The sequence below is a fragment of the Mobula hypostoma genome, chromosome 2, assembly GCF_963921235.1.
Source record: "Mobula hypostoma chromosome 2, sMobHyp1.1, whole genome shotgun sequence".
NCBI lineage: Eukaryota > Metazoa > Chordata > Chondrichthyes > Myliobatiformes > Myliobatidae > Mobula > Mobula hypostoma.
The window spans coordinates 182,407,007-182,424,275 of record NC_086098.1 but is presented as its reverse complement, the minus strand read 5'-3'; the positions used below and the strand labels follow the sequence as shown (position 1 = coordinate 182,424,275).

Here is a 17,269-nt window from a genome sequence, read left to right as displayed (position 1 = left end):
GGGGGGGCGAACAGCCCGCCGGAAGGGGGTGTGGGGGGGGACGAGAAGAGCCCACTGGAAGGGGCATAGGGGAAGAGTCCACTGGAAGGGGATGTGTGTGTGTGTGGGGGGGACGAGAAGAGCCCGTTTGGAAGGAGCGGAGGGGGGAAGATCCTGCTGGAAGGGGGAGTGGGGGGAATGAACAGCCCGCTGGAAGGGGGTGGGGGGGACGAACAGCCCGCTGGAAGGGGGGGGACGAACAGCCCGCTGGAAGGGGGTGTGGGGGGGGGACGAACAGCCCGCTGGAAGGGGGTGTGGGGGGGGGACGAACAGCCCGCTGGAAGGGGGTGTGGGGGGGGACGAACAGCCCGCTGGAAGGGGGTGTGGGGGGGGACGAACAGCCTGCTGGAAGGGGGGTGTGGGGGGGGACGAACAGCCTGCTGGAAGGGGGGTGTGGGGGGGGACGAACAGCCCGCTGGAAGGGGGTGTGGGGGGGGAGACGAACAGCCCGCTGGAAGGGGTGTGGGGGGGACGTACAGCCCGCTGGAAGGGGGTGTGGGGGGGGACGAACAGCCCGCTGGAAGGGGGTGTGGGGGGGGGGACGAACAGCCCGCGGGAAGGGGGTGTGGGGGGGGACGAACAGCCCGCTGGAAGGGGGTGTGGGGGGGGAACGAACAGCCCGCTGGAAGGGGGTGTGGGGGGGGGACGAACAGCCCGCTGGAAGGGGGTGTGGGGGGGGGACGAACAGCCCGTTGGAAGGGGGTGTGGGGGGGACGAACAGCCCGCTGGAAGGGGGTGTGGGGGGGGACGAACAGCCCGCTGGAAGGGGGTGTGGGGGGGGACGAACAGCCCGCTGGAAGGGGGTGTGGGGAGGGGACGAACAGCCCGCTGGAAGGGGGTGTGGGGAGGGGGGAACGAACAGCCCACTGAAGGGGATGTGGGGGGGGCGAGAAGAGCCCGCTGGAAGGGGCGTGGGGGAAGAGTCCACTAGAAGGGGATGTGTGTGTGTGTGTGTGTCAGGGGGGGGACTGAGAAGAGCCCGTTTGGAAGGAGCGGATGGGGAAAGAGCCGGCTGGAAGGGGGTGTGGGGGGGAGGGGCGAACAGCCCGCTGGAAGGGGGTGTGGGGGGGAGGGGCGAACAGCCCGCTGGAAGGGGGTGTGGGGGGGGAGGGGCGAACAGCCCGCTGGAAGGGGGTGTGGGGGGGGGACGAACAGCCCGCTGGAAGGGGGTGTGGGGAGGGGGGAACGAACAGCCCACTGGAAGGGTTGTGGGGGGGGGCGAGAAGAGCCCGCTGGAAGGGGCGTGGGGGAAGAGTCCACTAGAAGGGGATGTGTGTGTGTGTGTCAGGGGGGGGACTGAGAAGAGCCCGTTTGGAAGGAGCGGAGGGGGAAAGAGCCCGCTGGAAGGGGGTGTGGGGGGGCGATCAGCCCGCTGGAAGGGGGTGTGGGGGGGCGATCAGCCCGCTGGAAGGGGGTGTGGGGGGGCGATCAGCCCGCTGGAAGGGGGTGTGGGGGGGGCGATCAGCCCGCTGGAAGGGGTGGAGGGGGGTGGGGAAGAGCCCGCTGGGTGGTTGGTGGGGTGTGGTTGGGGGAGAGGGGAGAATGGCCCGCTGAAAGGGGCGGGAGGGCAGAAGGGCCCGGTGGAAGGGGGCGCGGGAGGGGCAGTGCTGGCTAAACGGGGAGGGGACGGAAAGAAAAGAACCTACCGAAGAGCGTTGGTGGGGTGGTGGGGTGGTGGGGGAGGGACAGGCGAAACCTACTGAAGGATGTGTGGGGTAAGAAGAGGCCGCTGAAAAGGGACAGAGAAGAGGATGAGTCTGCTAAAACGGGTGGTGGGCTACTCGGAGGACTGCGGGAGCGGTGTGAATGGGTGTCACCCTGCGGTGGCCGTGGTTTGCAGGGCAGCAGGAACAGCCCTGGGCTCCCCCTTACCCTTAGCCAGAGCCACGGTCGAGTTGTCCGTGTCGATCGTGTACAAAATGCCCTCGTAGCGGATCTGTGCCTTCGAGATGAGACTGATCTTGCTGCCGATGTACGGCGTCCCGCCGCTCATGGTGACGGGCTTCGTGGATGCTGTCTGGCGAGTGGCTCGTCAATCTCTCTCCCCACCGCTCTCTCCTGTGGCCGAACCGCACGAAATGAAGACGGCGAAGGGGCAAGACCCCACTCCGCACCCGTACAAACCCTAAATGTCTCCTCTTCCCCCACCTCTCGTCGCTTAAATATGGCGTGTGGCTACCGTCAGTACACCGAGCGCCCCTCCCGCCACCATCGCCCCCTGCAGCTCGCTGTTCCGTCACTGCAGGCTGAAAATGTGCAACAGGTGACAGGTGTGTGCACTGATGTTGCTGGCCGAGCTCTCCAACCCTGCGCTTGGACTGCAGGTCTCCCACCCCCACCACCACATTACTCTTTCCTCATATGTTTAAACACTCTCCTTGCTTGTTGCCTATTATCCGTTTGCGCAGATGGCATCGAAAAGTCCAAGCTAGGTTTCTCCAAACATAAGGCAACTGGGTTTCATTAATCCGATAAAGAGGGTGTCCCCCTTTGTATTATGCAAAGTCCTCAAATACTTTGAAGTAGACTTATAATTACAAAATTATAAGCGGTATAATGGTGGTAAAAAACGTTTCCTCTTAGCCATGGTTTCCATGACCAGTAGGTATAGTTTTAATGTCGACGATAGGAGGTTTTAAACGGTATTTGAGGATACCACCCCCTCCCCCCAACTCAGAAAGATAAAGGTTGCTGAGTAACAGAAGCACATACATTTTATCTTATAACATTTTAAGGTGTTCAGACAAATGGTGGAGACATCACGACGTAAAACTGCATGAACCAGTGGTGGGATAGGCACCTGATATGGAAGGCAACCATAATAGGTTATATGTTGCATTAGCGTTAAATTAAATCATGGTTAATTTATCCTTTCCGATGACCAAAATTCTCTTTAATTATACTTCGTCTTTTTTAATGCTTTGGTAATGCAAACGAAAGTGGGTTGGAGGTTGCTTGGCCGTTAAAAATGAACGCTTATAATAAATCGATATCCGCTAAAAAAAACATTTAGTTAATGGACCAGGCCATAGAGTGTATTACTATTTTCTGCTGTACAATTATGGCAGTGGCAAAGTGTATATATAATATATATACACACACACGCATATTTTTCATCGTTGATCAAACTACATTTTAGTTGATGTATAGAGGACTCTTCGTTATAAACTTATTTCGTTACCTCGATATTTGGATAATATAGATCAGTTCTAACTCTAAGAGGACCCTAAGTCTGCTATGGTATTGTGTGCCTGTCCAGTAAAATTGAATCCAAGAAGTATTAATATAAACGTAATTTTAACTAGTGAGAATACGTGTATGCAATACACAGAAGTAATCTAATATAATAATGCCTATGATATACTGCTACACAGTGACTCTTTATAATGCTTTTGCAGTCATGGCATCAATTTACTGTTTATTTGTGACATATTTAGAATAGCATCTATACAGAACAAACTTCAAATACCTATGTAGTGAGAGGAGTCTACACAATATTCAAATGTAAATCAACCGTCACTTATTTCATTGGTGGTGTAGTGATCAATGTTAGCTTACTGTAATTGATTTCATGATGTCCGGCTAGAAACATTTACCTATTCACCAAAACATTTCATCCCAAACACTGACCAATTTCAGTAAAGTATAGGTTAATTGTCTGTCCTGTAGCTTTTCATCCTTAATATCCTAGTAAATTTGTTGATTTTTTTTCTCTATGTACTTCAATTAATGGTGTATAGTTACATCTTACATAAATCTATTAGTGTTTTACATTATTGCTTATTGATTTTGGTAATTGTTTTAATATTCTCATTCCCCAAATTCTGTATTACATCCTATGGTCCAAGCAAATCTAGCTGATACTTCCATTATTTTAATCCAACTGTCACATCAAATTTTCCTATATTCAAATACATGTTTGTCTTTATACTATCACCTCAAGTTTAATATCAACTTCATTAACATCAATTTTAAGCCACCTATTAATGCTGGAAACAAGTGCAACAAATACTGCCAACTAAAGTAGATGAGCTTCAATTCTTCTCAAATCAGTGAAACATCTGTGGTACTGTACCCTTGTCAAGCTTTTGTCCTAGAAAATACTGACATACAATTTTGATAACAGCCTTCTAAATTACTTTGCAGAATGCCTAAAAATTTGTCATGTTACACAGTTCTGTCTGTTCTGCAACCTTATCAAAAAAATAATTGGATACATCATACAAGTTAGCAGTGGGTTATTCTATCCTTCAAGCCTGTTCTGCTATTTAGTTAGATTACAACTGATCCAGCTACCAGTGAACTTTAAACCTTTTGCTTACATCTTAAAATATTCAGTAACCACCCCCACATTTGTGGAAACAGTTAAAAATAATTCCCATCCAAAATGGCACCCTCTTAATTTTAAGGACAGTGACCACTTAGAGATAAATATCCCCTAAAAAGAATCCTAATTTTCCACTCTCACCTGGTAGTTACCCTTCAGATCTTGTCTCATTTCTGCTACAAACTAGGTTGTTTAAATATTCCCAAGCCACACACATTCTACACATTTATCCACCTCCAAATTTCCCAGTATGGCTGTTGGATCATTTTCAACTGATCACTGGCATTACCTTAAATGGTTGATTTGAATATTGGATCTCATTTGTTTCTTTCATAAGGAAACTGTTGATCATTGTATATTTCTACTTGTAGATGTTTTATCTAATTTTGCTATTTCATATGCATTTGAAATGTGTAGTTACACTACAGCAAAACTTTGAATTCAAGTAGTTGAACTATGGATATTCTGATACATTTTGCAATAAACAATTACTTCACTTTCAAATTCAATTTTATTGAGAACAATTTATCCAATTGATTACTCTCATAATATGCTCAGTTTGTGGTTCACAAACAAAATTAAATTTTCTTCAGATATTCAAAGCACAGTAAATGATCAAAGAAAATCAAATCTTCACATTTGTCCAGCATCCAACCATTGGACTCATTACTTAGAATGAAACACGGAAAATTGACAAAAAATGATCTGTTAAAACGGCAACCAGCCTATTTGCATCTTCCAACTTTAAGCTCTTAAACCTTTAGGACATTTCTCCCCAAATGTATTTGCCGCTACCATTTGAGGGAATTCAGTCTTAAAAGAATTGGTGATTTATCATTTAATCCAACTGACTGGACTTCAGTAAGGCCTTTGACAAGGTCGCACATGGGAGGCTAGTTAGGAAAATTCAGTCACTAGGTATACATGGAGAGGTGGTAAATTGGATTAGACATTGGCTCAATGGAAGAAGCCAAAGAGTAGTAGTCGAGGATTGCTTCTCAGAGTGGAGGCCTGTGACTAGTGGTGTGCCACAGGGATCAGTGCTGGGTCCATTGTTATTTGGCATCTATATCAATGATCTGGATGATAATGTGGTAAATTGGATCAGCAAATTTGCTGATGATACAAAGATTGGAGGTGTAGTGGATAGTGAGGAAGGTTTTCAAAGCTTGCAGAGGGATTTGGACCAGCTGGAAAAATGGGCTGAAAAATGGCAGATGGAGTTTAATACAGACAAGTGTGAGGTATTGCACTTTGGAAGGACAAACCGAGGTAGAACATACAGGGTAAATGGTAAGGCACTGAGGAGTGCAGTAGAACAAAGGGACCTGGGAATACACATACAAAATTCCCTAAAAGTGGCATCACAGGTAGATAGGGTTGTAAAGAGAGCTTTTGGTACATTGGCCTTTATTAATCAAAGTATTGAGTATAAGAGCTGGAATGTTATGATGAGGTTGTATAAGGCATTGGTGAGGCTGAATCTCGAGTATTGTGTTCAGTTTTGGTAACCAAATTACAGGAAGGATATAAATAAGGTTGAAAGAGTGCAGAGAAGGTTTACAAGGATGTTGCCGGGACTTGAGAAACTCAGTTACAGCAAAAGGTTGAATAGGTTAGGACTTTATTCCCTGGAGCGTAGAAGAATGAGGGGAGATTTGATAGAGGTATATAAAATTATGATGGGTACAGATAGAGTGAATGCAAGCAGGCTTTTTCCACTGAGGCAAGGGGAGAAAAAAAAAAGGACATGGGTTAAGGGGGAAAAGTTTAAAGGGAACATGGGGGGGCTTCTTCACAGAGTGGTGGGAGTGTGGAATGAGCTGCCAGATGAGGTGGTAAATGTGGGTTCTTTTTTTTAAGATTTAAGAATAAATTGGACATGTACATTGATGGGAAGTGTATGGAGGGATATGGTCCATGTGCAGGTCAGTGGGACTAGGCAGAAAATGGTTCAGCACAGCTAAGGGCCAAAAGGCCTGTTTCTATGCTGTAGTTTTCTATGGTTTCTATCTATAAATACAAGTCTGCTTGAATTTTAAAACCAAGGAAAATGGGTTTTCATTTTTTTTTTGTAGAAGTTCTTCAAATTTGAAGAATCTTGGGATATGCAGGCTATGTTTTGTAATCAATTCAAAATTCAACTTGGTATTAACAATTTCAGTCCTGGCAATAATTTTTGAAATTTGCTCTGCCCTTTTCACAGTGCAACGACAATGTTGTAATTTGCCATTTAGAACAAGCTGGTAGAATTAGTTTGAGCACAACCTTGACTTTGACCTCCTCACATTTTATCCCTCAACCCAAAGCATCTCTTAGGTCTTTCATGATCTTATCTATCTGTGCTGGTGAATAAACATTTAGCTGAGGGGAAATATTCTTAACTGTCAAGCCAGTGACAGTTCCTGTGAAGCCAGGAAATCAGTAATCATGATCAGTAGGCAGAAAGTGTCTAACAAGCCTGAGAGTTCTTTGAGGTGGTGACCAGGGATATAGATGAGGGTAGTGCAGTGGATGTGATCTACATGGATTTTAGTAAGGTATTTGACAAGGTTCCACACGGTAGGCTTATTCAGAAAGTCAGAAGGCATGGGATCCAGGGAAGTTTGGCCAGGTGGATTCAGAATTGGCTTGCCTGCAGAAAGCAGAAGGTTGTGGTGGAGGGAGTATATTCTGATTGGAGGATTGTGACTAGTGGTGTCCCACAAGAAATGGTTCTGGGACCTCTACTTTTTGATTTTTATTAACCACCTGGATGTGGGGGGGGGGGGGAGGTAGAAGGGTGGGTTGGCAAGTTTGCAGACAACACAAAGGTTGGTGGTGGTGTGGATAGCGTAACGTAAAGGATTGTCACTGATTCCAGAGATATATTGATAGGATGCAGAAGTGGGCTGAGAAGTGGCAGATGGAGTTCAACCCAGAGAAGTGTGAGGTGGTACACTTTGGAAGGACAAACTCCAAGGCAGAGTACAAAGTAAATGACAGGATACTTGGAAGTGTGGAGGAGCAGAGGGATCTGGGGGTACATGTCCACAGATCCCTGAAAGTTGCCTAACAGGTAGATAGGGTAGTTAAGAAAGCTTATGAAGTGTTAGCTTTCGTAAGTCGAGGGATAGTTTAAGAGTCACTGGGTAATGATGCAACTCTATAAAACTCTGGTTAGGCCACACTTGGAGTACTGTGTCCAGTTCTGTTCAACTCTATATAGGAGAGATGTGGAAGCATTGGAAAGGGTACAGAGGAGATTTACCAGGATGCTGCCTGGTTTAGAGAGGATGCATTATGATCAGAGATTAAGGGAGCTGGGGCTTTACTCTTTGGAGAGAAGGAGGATGAGAGGAGACATAATAGAGGTATACAAGATATTAAGAGGAATAGATAGAGTGGACAGCCAGCACCTCTTCCCCAGGTCACCACTGCTCAATACAAGGGGACATGGCTTTAAGGCAAGGGGTGGGAAGTTCAAGGGGGATATTAGAGGAAGTTTTGTTTTTTTTTTATTAAAGTGGTTGGTGTGTGGAATGCACTGCCTGAGTCAGTGGTGGAGGCAGATACACTAGTGAAATTTAAGAGACTACTAGACAGGTATATGGAGGAATTCAAGGTGGGGGCTTATATGGGAGGCAGGGTTTAAGGGTTGGCACAACATTGTGGGCCAAAGGGCATGTACTGTGCTATACTGTTCTATGTTCCATGACAACCTTCCAAATGAGTTTTATGAATATGCCGCTAGTCTTCAAGTTAGGAGGCATTATTGGTCAATCCCACTTGAGATATTACATCTCCAAGCCCCATTCAATGCATACCTCCAATGTTCTAAGGCAAGGCCCCGCACTCTGAAGCAAAATGTAGCTTATGATCTTTGCTCCCTTATCCAGTATTCACTAACATTCACCACTTTCTATTTGGAATGTTAAATGGAGAAAGGGAGTAAACCTCCCAAAATCCTGAATTTCAAAACATTGCAGACATCATGTGGAAAATACAGAAACATTAACCTATGTTGAAATGTTTCCTTGCAAAAATTATGATTAAGGAGACATTTAAAGTCCTCTAAATGTATCAATTACACTATTAAACTGGGGATGTTGGGTTTGATGAGGCCTCTGAATTCAGAGGGCCAGAACTCAGCTTGAATCAGTTAACATGACTGGATTAAGGTGAATAATTGTGCACAAAACTGACATTTAGGTGAACTAATCAGCATTCAATCAGCATTTGATACAATTGCTGCAACATACTCTGACAGGTAAATTTGGCTGAATGCAGGAAGCAAACTGATCCAGTGATCTGCAAAAAAAACCCAACAATACAAGTCTACTATGGCCCAGACTTCTCCCAGTTCTCAGAATTGGTCCCAAATGATCCAAATCAATGTGTTCAACTATTTCTCTCTCTACCACCCTCACAGTCCTGTGTAAGTCTGCAGACTTACATTTCCATCCAATTTGCTCACATTAGAAGACAAATTTCAGCAAATCTTTGAGCTGAAAACTGCTGCTTTAATACTTTCCACCATAGTTGGGCACCTACTTACCCGTGCTAAACTGAAAAATAAATATATGCATCCATAAAAGGACCACAAGTTACAGACATCATGCATACATTAAAACAGAGGGCTATGATTTTCATGGTGTAGAATTTCTAACCCATTTCTGGGAATTAAACTATGGTGTCACTATTATGGCACTAAACTTTGAATTAATGGCAGGTTAATTACTAACTGTAAACACCAATGCATATTCAAACACTGTACAAAGATTTAATATTTGAAGTTCAACAGTTTTGTTTCTGTTAACCCAGGAATACTCATCCCTCAATTGCACTACAAAATTAGTTACTGGGCTGATAGGGATACTCTACTTATTCAGCAGTTTGAAATAAAACTTGTAGTACTCAAGACAGAGGTAAACAGATTTAATGGTTTATGTTAATGTCATTTCAGTAACAATGACAAAACTATTTTAACTGTTCTATCTAAAAATAAGTTTCAGTACCCCTTGTAACCTTCAATGTCAAGTTCAACTGAATATACCAGTTAACACCCAACATAACAATTACACATTTTCCAAACAACAGGAATTCTGCAGATGCTGGAAATTCAAGCAACATACATTAAAGTTGCTGGTGAACGCAGCAGGCCAAGCAGCATCTATAGAAAGAGGTGCAGTCGACGTTTCAGGGCGAGACCCTTCGTCAGGACGAAGGGTCTCGGCCTGAAATGTCGACTGCACCTCTTTCTATAGATGCTGCTTGGCCTGCTGCGTTCACCAGCAACTTTGATGTATGTTGCACACATTTTCCAATCAAACTTAGTACAGGTGCATTGTTAGATACTTTCAGAGGGCTGATTTTCATGAAGTGTAGAATTTCTAACCCATTTTATTCCTCTATTGAATGATACTTGCAATTATTCAACAGCATGTTAATAACAGCAATTTGATATTCTATAACATTTCATATCTTGTATAGAATGTTTATTGTTACTTTTGAAATAAATACCATGCCACAGTAATTTATTCTTACATATGCGATTAGTGAATTCTGTCATATTATCTAAGAGGAAAGTTGACCAAAAATTCTTGCTCTTCACAAATACCTCTGCAGGTATTTAATCTTCCAACTAAGGATTTGAGGTAGAACATTTTCACTCAATGGAAATTAACTTGGAATTAACAATTAAAAGCAGAAACTGGCAGATTTAAGTCTCCAAACAAGCACTAGAATTATCTTGACTAAAGGCTACAGGCCACATGCTGGAAGATGGGTGCCCGTCCATTCCTGTGATGAACAATGCCATGCGTGATAAAATATTGCATTACTCAATCCAGAGACCTAGAGTTGTGAAATGAGACAGTTTTAATCCCACTGTGCCAACTGAGGGAATTTAAATTCTGATAATAGATTAAAGTTAACTGGACTGAAAACTGTCTTCTGATGAATTCTACCATTCTTACTTTTATAAAACCATATGGCTTGCTATTGTTCTTGAGGATATTTCAGACCCCAAAATGGTTGACCCATATCTGTCTCTTGCTTTGACTTTAGGGATAGGCAAAATTGCTGGCCAGCAAAAGTACATCCTGCAAACATTTTTTCCCACAAAACACTAAACTGGTCAGAAGAGAAGATTTAAATTTGATTTTAGACCAACATTGAAACTACAAATGTCAAGTTATAAACTAGAAATATTTCCAAATACACAAATCTTAAATTGTCTATTTTGATAGCGCTTTCTTCTAGAGTATAATATAGGCAAGCCTGCTGACAAAACAAACCAAGACAGGAAAAAATATTTAAGACATAGAACAAATGTAGTAAAGGGGTGACCACTGATTATCTGTAAAATGTTATCCTCCCAAATAGAATATTTGATGAGTTAATGATATATACACTAGGATCTATATGCACTAGCTGGCAAATTACAAATCTAACAAACAGCAATTAAAGATAAACATGATTTCCTATTGCAAGTGGCTGAGAGAACACAGGTGAAGATGTCCTACTGAAATTATTCAAGACTTTGGCAAGATCACATCTGAGCATACCATGTACATTCCTGGCCTTAGCACAAGGACATATTTTGTGCAAATTAACATCAATTTCTTTGCTCTCAATCTCCTATATTTTTCCCAAGTTGAAGCATCTCATTCTTCTGACCAGGCATAATTCAGCCTTAATGACTCATTGTCTAAAAAAGTGTTTTATTTCACATTTTTCAGGTCTTCACATATATTTGGTAATTGTAGTTATTCGGCACTTGTACCTAGGACTTTATGCCTTGCACAACCATGAACACCAATTACCTTCCTTCCATCTTTCTCCTACTGTCCACTAGATCACTGTTCTATTTTACAGTTTGTAATTGCATCACAGCTCACTATACCTGTAGTTCAGATATGACACTAACCCAAAACTTTCTCTGCTGATACTGCCCATCTTCAAATATTTCAGTCCCATACTGTGCTTTGGTAGGTTCATTCTTTGACTTAGTAGTTCTCCCTCTAAGGGGGGGGGGAGGGGGGAAGAAAGAGGAATTATGCCACTTACTGGTTCACTAGGATAGACAGATTTACAATCCAAACCATTTGAGAGCCACCAAGAATTGTTTCAGACTATACATAACCAGATGTGGACTTTGTCAAAATTTTGTCAAATTTCCCACCACACCCTCTGCTCCACCAACCCTGCTGGTGTAGTCACCACCACTCTGGTGATTCTTTACATCTGCCAAAAATTGTCCAAACTTCAGTACCTCAGTATTATACAATCACACCTATACACCAATGCAGTGACAGATGCACGTGCAATAGTAATTATGACTGGGTCTAGAAGGGTCTGTAGACTCCAACAGGTCACGTGGTCCTGAACCAAGGTGGTGAAGGAAGCCCCGCATCATGGTCAGCAGTTTCTGGAGACTGTCAAGCAAGAGCTGGATGCAAAACAAGCCATAGTTTGTGCACCATAAAAATGAAGGGAATTGCCCAAATCAGATTCGGAGGACTTTAGGCTGAGAGGTCATTTGTATAGCTGGAGAATACAAGGCAACAGAGTCTTAGCAATTCATCAAAATATTCACAACAAATTTTATTCAGAGGATCAGCTTTGTTCTCTAGGATGTGGATGGTTAGTTAGTGAATATGCTCAAGATTGGACACTGGGAGAAAATGGGATTCAATACAAGAACATACTTGAACTATAATCTTATTGAATCAGGAATTGGAAATTCTTAAATGAAGCATAAAATTTAACAATGATAGTTGATAGATGTTGAATTCTTAACCTTCATTTTCCTTCATAAATTCTCTTCAAGGTAACATTAACATTGTGGTAAAGCATGACAATTGAACTGAAACGTGTAACTTAAAACTTCAGAAGATGTTAATTGGAAAATGAACTCAAAATGAAACATTTTAATTCCTTAGAAAATTAGCCTTTTTTCCCTTCTCAATTGCTTTATCAAATCAAATTTGCAATATATGCCCAATTTATATTATCCTTCTGTTTAACAACCTAAATAAGACAATATCCAAGAAATTGAGAATTTTAGGCTTGGAAAAAGTTAGAAGTAAATTATGAACTCAATTGAAAACTGGCATAGCAATTGGATTGGTAGAGTTGAGTACTATTGAAGATAAATACAATTTAAAATTGCACTAGTGATTAACTCAGTATACAAAAGAAAATTCTGGAATATGGATAAAGAAATTTACAACCGAAACTTGAACATTTAAGACACACCAATATGGGGGCTGGATCCAGATACATTGCTAGCTAGAAGTTGAGTTGACCAGTCCTGTATAGAACGAGTTTAAGCATTTCACGCTCATCTAACTTCTCAGGGGAAGCAAAACCACATTCAATGAATGCTTAAATGATAAATCAATCTTCTTGCTTAACTTGAATTCTCAGATCCAAATTAAAATTGGTTTACTATTTAATGTGTACCAAGATGGTGAAAAGCTCATCTTGCATAATGTTCATACAGATCAGATGATACAGTGTATTGTAGAACAAGTTAGAATAAAAATTGTATCAGCTAAAGAGAAAGTCAGAATCAGATTTATTATCATGGGCCTGTGTTGTGAAATTTGTTAATTTAGCAGTTCAACGCAATACAGAAAAATTGTAAGTAAATCAATTGCAGTACATGTGTATTGAGTAGATTAAACTTGTGTAAAAAACAAATCTATTTAAACAAGTGAGGTAGTGTTCAAGGGTTCAATGCCCCTTTAGGTATCAGTTAGTGGAGGGGAAGAGCGGTTCCTGAATCGGAGTCTGTGTCTTCAGACTTCTCTACCTCCTACCTGATGGTAACAGTGAGAGAAGGCATGCCCTGGGTGCTGGACATCCTTGAAATGGACACTGCCTTTCTGAGACACGCTCATTGAAGATGTTTTGGTACTTTGTAGGCTAATACCCAAGATGGAGCCAACTAAATTTACAACCTTCTGCAGCTTCTCTTGGTCCTATGACAGACACATCCCCCCTCCCCCCCACCTGACAGTGAGGCAGTCTGTGCAGTGCAGGTAAACAATGAAGCCAGAGTCCAAGTTCCTGATACAGTAAGTATTTCTAGTCTTTTTACAGCAGGATAAAAAATGTTCTTCAGCCTAGTAGTATATGCTTTCAGGCTTTTGTATCTTCTGCCCACTGGATATGGCACGAAGAGAATGTCTGAGTAGACATTCTTTGACTATACTGGCTACTTCACTGAGGCAGCAGGTATGGATAGCCCTCAGAAGGTAGGATAGTTTCCATGATGTGTTCAGCTATGTCCACAACTCTGCAGTTTCTGTGGTGAGGATCAATACCAAGCCAGATAGGATGCTTTCATAATCATTAAAATTGCAGGGGTTGACAGGAACATAAATTTCTTGGTTTCAGTGAGCTTTTTTTTTTGACTATGTTGTGATTGGACCAGGCTATTGGTAATGTTCACTCCTAGGAACTTGAAGCTCTCAACCTCAGTTAATGTATGTGCAGCAGCCCCTTCCTGAAGGGAAGGAGCTTTTATTTTGCTGATATTGAGGGAAGAGTTGTCATCATGACACCATGTTACTAAACTCCCTATCCCCTGCCATTTGAGATACAGTCCACTGGTGTTAAAAAATGCAAACTTTTAGAGGTAGCTGGAGCAGAATCTGGCTACTATCACATGTACAGGGAGTAAAATAGGGGGCTGATGATGCAACTTGTTGAGCACCAATTTAGAAAAATCATAGTGGTGATGTCATTACCTATCCTTCTGATTGTAGGATGTCATGACCCCTTCTACGTAATTGCTTTCAATTACATAGTTGTTTAACAGCAAAACTAGAGATTGAAGGTTGCTGAGGGCACAAACTAGAGCTTGACAATATCTTGAAACAAGTAATTTTTGCAGATTAACACCAGTGACAAATAATTGTGTTGTGATTACATGGCATTTTCCAATCAGTCTTGTGGAAGTCAAGAATAAATGGAATTATTGCATCATGCTCCTCAAATGAAGTACTGAAGCTACACGTGTAGAATTTACAAAGATACAGGAACAGAATTAGGTCTGAAGGATCAGGGCTACTGCTCAGGTGGATGATACTGTTCCTTTGTAGGTATTAGCTGTTAAAATTGTTAATTGTACAGAATGATTCATGCTTCATTGCATAGTGTGAAATCAATAATTACTCCATTCACTGCTAATGTGACATCCCTTTTTGACTTACTGATGAAGTGGAGACAGGAAGATTTGACTTCAGTCTTGCAGTTTAATATTTCAGATGATTGGGAAAGTGGTCACACTTAAGACTCAATATTCTTAACTTGGTTTCTTTAGCCTAGCATTTGTGGTAATGATATGAGACAGTCATTATTAACCAAAAAGTTACTGTCAGCAATATACTCTAAACAGGAACACCCTGTAGGTTAGACAGAACCTGTGGAGAAAAACAGTAACAAAAGAGATTCTGCAGATGCTGAAAATGTAGAGCAACAAGTTGCTGGAGGAATTCAGGTCAGGCAGCATCTATGGAAAGGAATAAAATGTCAACATTTCAGGCCAGACCCTTCAAGACTGAAAGGGGGAAGGTGCCAGAACAAGCTGGAGGAAGAGGAGGAGTTCAACCGAAAGGTGAAAAGTGAAGCCAGGTGAGTGGGAGAGGGGAGATAAAGCAAGAAGCTGGGAGGTGATAAAAGTGGAAAAGGTAAAGGCTAGAGAAGCAATCTGTTATAAGAGGAGAGTGGACCAGGGGGTAAAAGGGAATGGGGTGATAGGCAGGTGAAGGGATAAGCCCCCACACCCCAGCATTGGGTGGTGAAGAGGGAAGACATAGGGGAAAAAAAAAAATCAATAAATTGGAGAGTTTGATGTTTATGCCATCAGGTTGGAGGCTACATAGATAGGATACGAGTTGCTCCTTCAACTTTAAAAACTAACCTTTTATGTCAAAGATCACATCAAAACAAGTTTCAACTACTTTCCAGTTCAGATGAAGGCTTCTTTCTATACCTACTGATGCTGCTAATCTGTCAATACATTTCCAGCATCTGTAGTCTGATTTTCAGTTCCCACCTAACTGATGCATCAGGATGTTGTGGTAGCAAGACTGATCCAAGTGATTACCCATGGCTTATTTTCATTGAGTAAAATTATCAAATTTTCCAAGCATTGTTAACTGTGATTGAACTTGTTCCGTAATAATTTGGTAAATCATTTGAACCTTTGATTGTTGCACAACTTATTTTAGACATCATAATTCCAGCTTCAAGAATCAAATATTTAAAACTTGGATTATTAGACTCATGCTTTTGTTCTACTTTGCAAACAATTGATTGACATGGACAATGGATGCACAATGCTTCTTGATGCCACATTGCAAGTTATGGAGAAGGTAGACATGTGGATCACCGCAATCTAGTAAATACAATCTTCAAGGATTGCAAACTTTGATAAATGTACAGTAGTTACATACATTTACTTGATTTTGCCATTGTATTGGAAGCCACTCCTGTAGAAGTACTGCCTTTTGATCTTCCAGGGACTTGAATTATAAAGTTAAGATAACTTCTGGTTTTTGCCAGTAAGCAGCATGGAAGGCCAATTTTAAATAGAAGTTTAAGTGTTTTATTGAATCCAAGCAGCTTTGCATATTTGCCTCAAATTACTTGAGCAGGTCCAGGAAGAGAGACATGTAGCTACAAACATCAAAAATTTGAAGATTCACCACTGGACTTTGTTAACCATATTTTAGGAGCCAATTATGGAATTAGAGCAAATTTTAAGTATGGAATTGTATCAGTTGCCCTCAATATTAGAATTAATCTTTTAGTCAATAGAATATTTGATGGTGGTTGTGTTATTAAAAAGGTTTTAATAGGTCAAACTGCTCAACAAAGATTAGTTACTGTATAAAGAGATGTAAAGTAGTAACCAAATAACAGAACGGTTAAATTAGTAAGCCTTAAATAACATGTTAAGGTTAGTCCATTCAGCTATCAGAGCTGGGCTTCTCCTTTGCAACAGAATATATCAAACCCTGAAAGTTCAATACATTTAAGGTGTATAATTCTGCCACAGGTTGCAAGCCTAATGTTCAGTATCCTATATCCCAGTTCTCACAGGAACAGATATAGTACAACCTGACTTATTATCTCCAAGAGCTTGGTAGATCAACCTACGAGTACTATTCTGCACTTCAAAAATTTACTAGCTTTAATATTAAAGCTGGCAATCTGCTCCCATACCTTGCCATGAAAACCCTATGGCCAACCATAGGGTCACCATGAGTCAACAACTACTCAATGGCACTTGGCAATATTTAAAATGACCATGTTTAAAATTAGGTGAAGGACAACTTTCTATTTACCTCACATTCAGGTAGATTTTGAATTATTAATAGAAATGTAATCACTAGATAAGGGATGCCAAATCAAAAAGTGAAACTCAACTTTATGGGTATAACATTGTAGCCCTTTCAATGCTACCAATTCTGGCATTCCATGAGTATTAAAGATAGAGTAGCTTCATAGAGCTTCTACTAGAACCTGCCTTTCTTCAAGTTTCCATGACTCACGAGTTTAGACAGTTATGGGCAGCTGCAATGAGAATTACATGTTAAAAACCTTGACACTGTAGATAAAAAATATTAAATCAAGCATTTCTCCAGCTGTTCATATGAATGGGGAGGGGGGAGAAACTTGGATGTACATCTGGAGATGAAGCAAGTCACTTTTGCAGAAAAGCACTTTTAGAATCAGCTACTATTGCAATGCAGAAAAATCCAAACTGATAGCAACTGAAACCAAAATACTACATGGTCCCCTCTACCATCATTCCAGGAGGTTAAAGCAATGTTACTCAGTTCAGAATACAAATCATTGCTTCCTGTTCAACTTCCTAAAATAGCACTCATCTACTAAAAACTT

At 41.8% G+C, this 17,269-nt stretch overlaps 1 protein-coding gene across 5 annotated transcripts in view; it reads right to left on the bottom strand.

Moving 5' to 3' along the window:
- The window catches only part of lsm14b (LSM family member 14B), a 51,520-nt gene that overhangs the window by 30,810 nt on the left and 3,441 nt on the right, over nt 1–17,269 (bottom strand). For 4 of the 5 annotated variants that reach the window (XM_063041207.1, XM_063041209.1, XM_063041211.1 and 1 more), the window contains exon 1: nt 1,912–2,213. The exons of the other annotated variant lie outside the window; for it this stretch is intronic. In XM_063041207.1, the coding sequence (XP_062897277.1) occupies nt 1,912–2,032 (121 nt within the window). In that variant the 5' untranslated portion in view covers nt 2,033–2,213. Of the gene's footprint in view, nt 1–1,911; nt 2,214–17,269 lie in introns of those variants that run through there. 5 annotated transcript variants of the gene reach the window in all.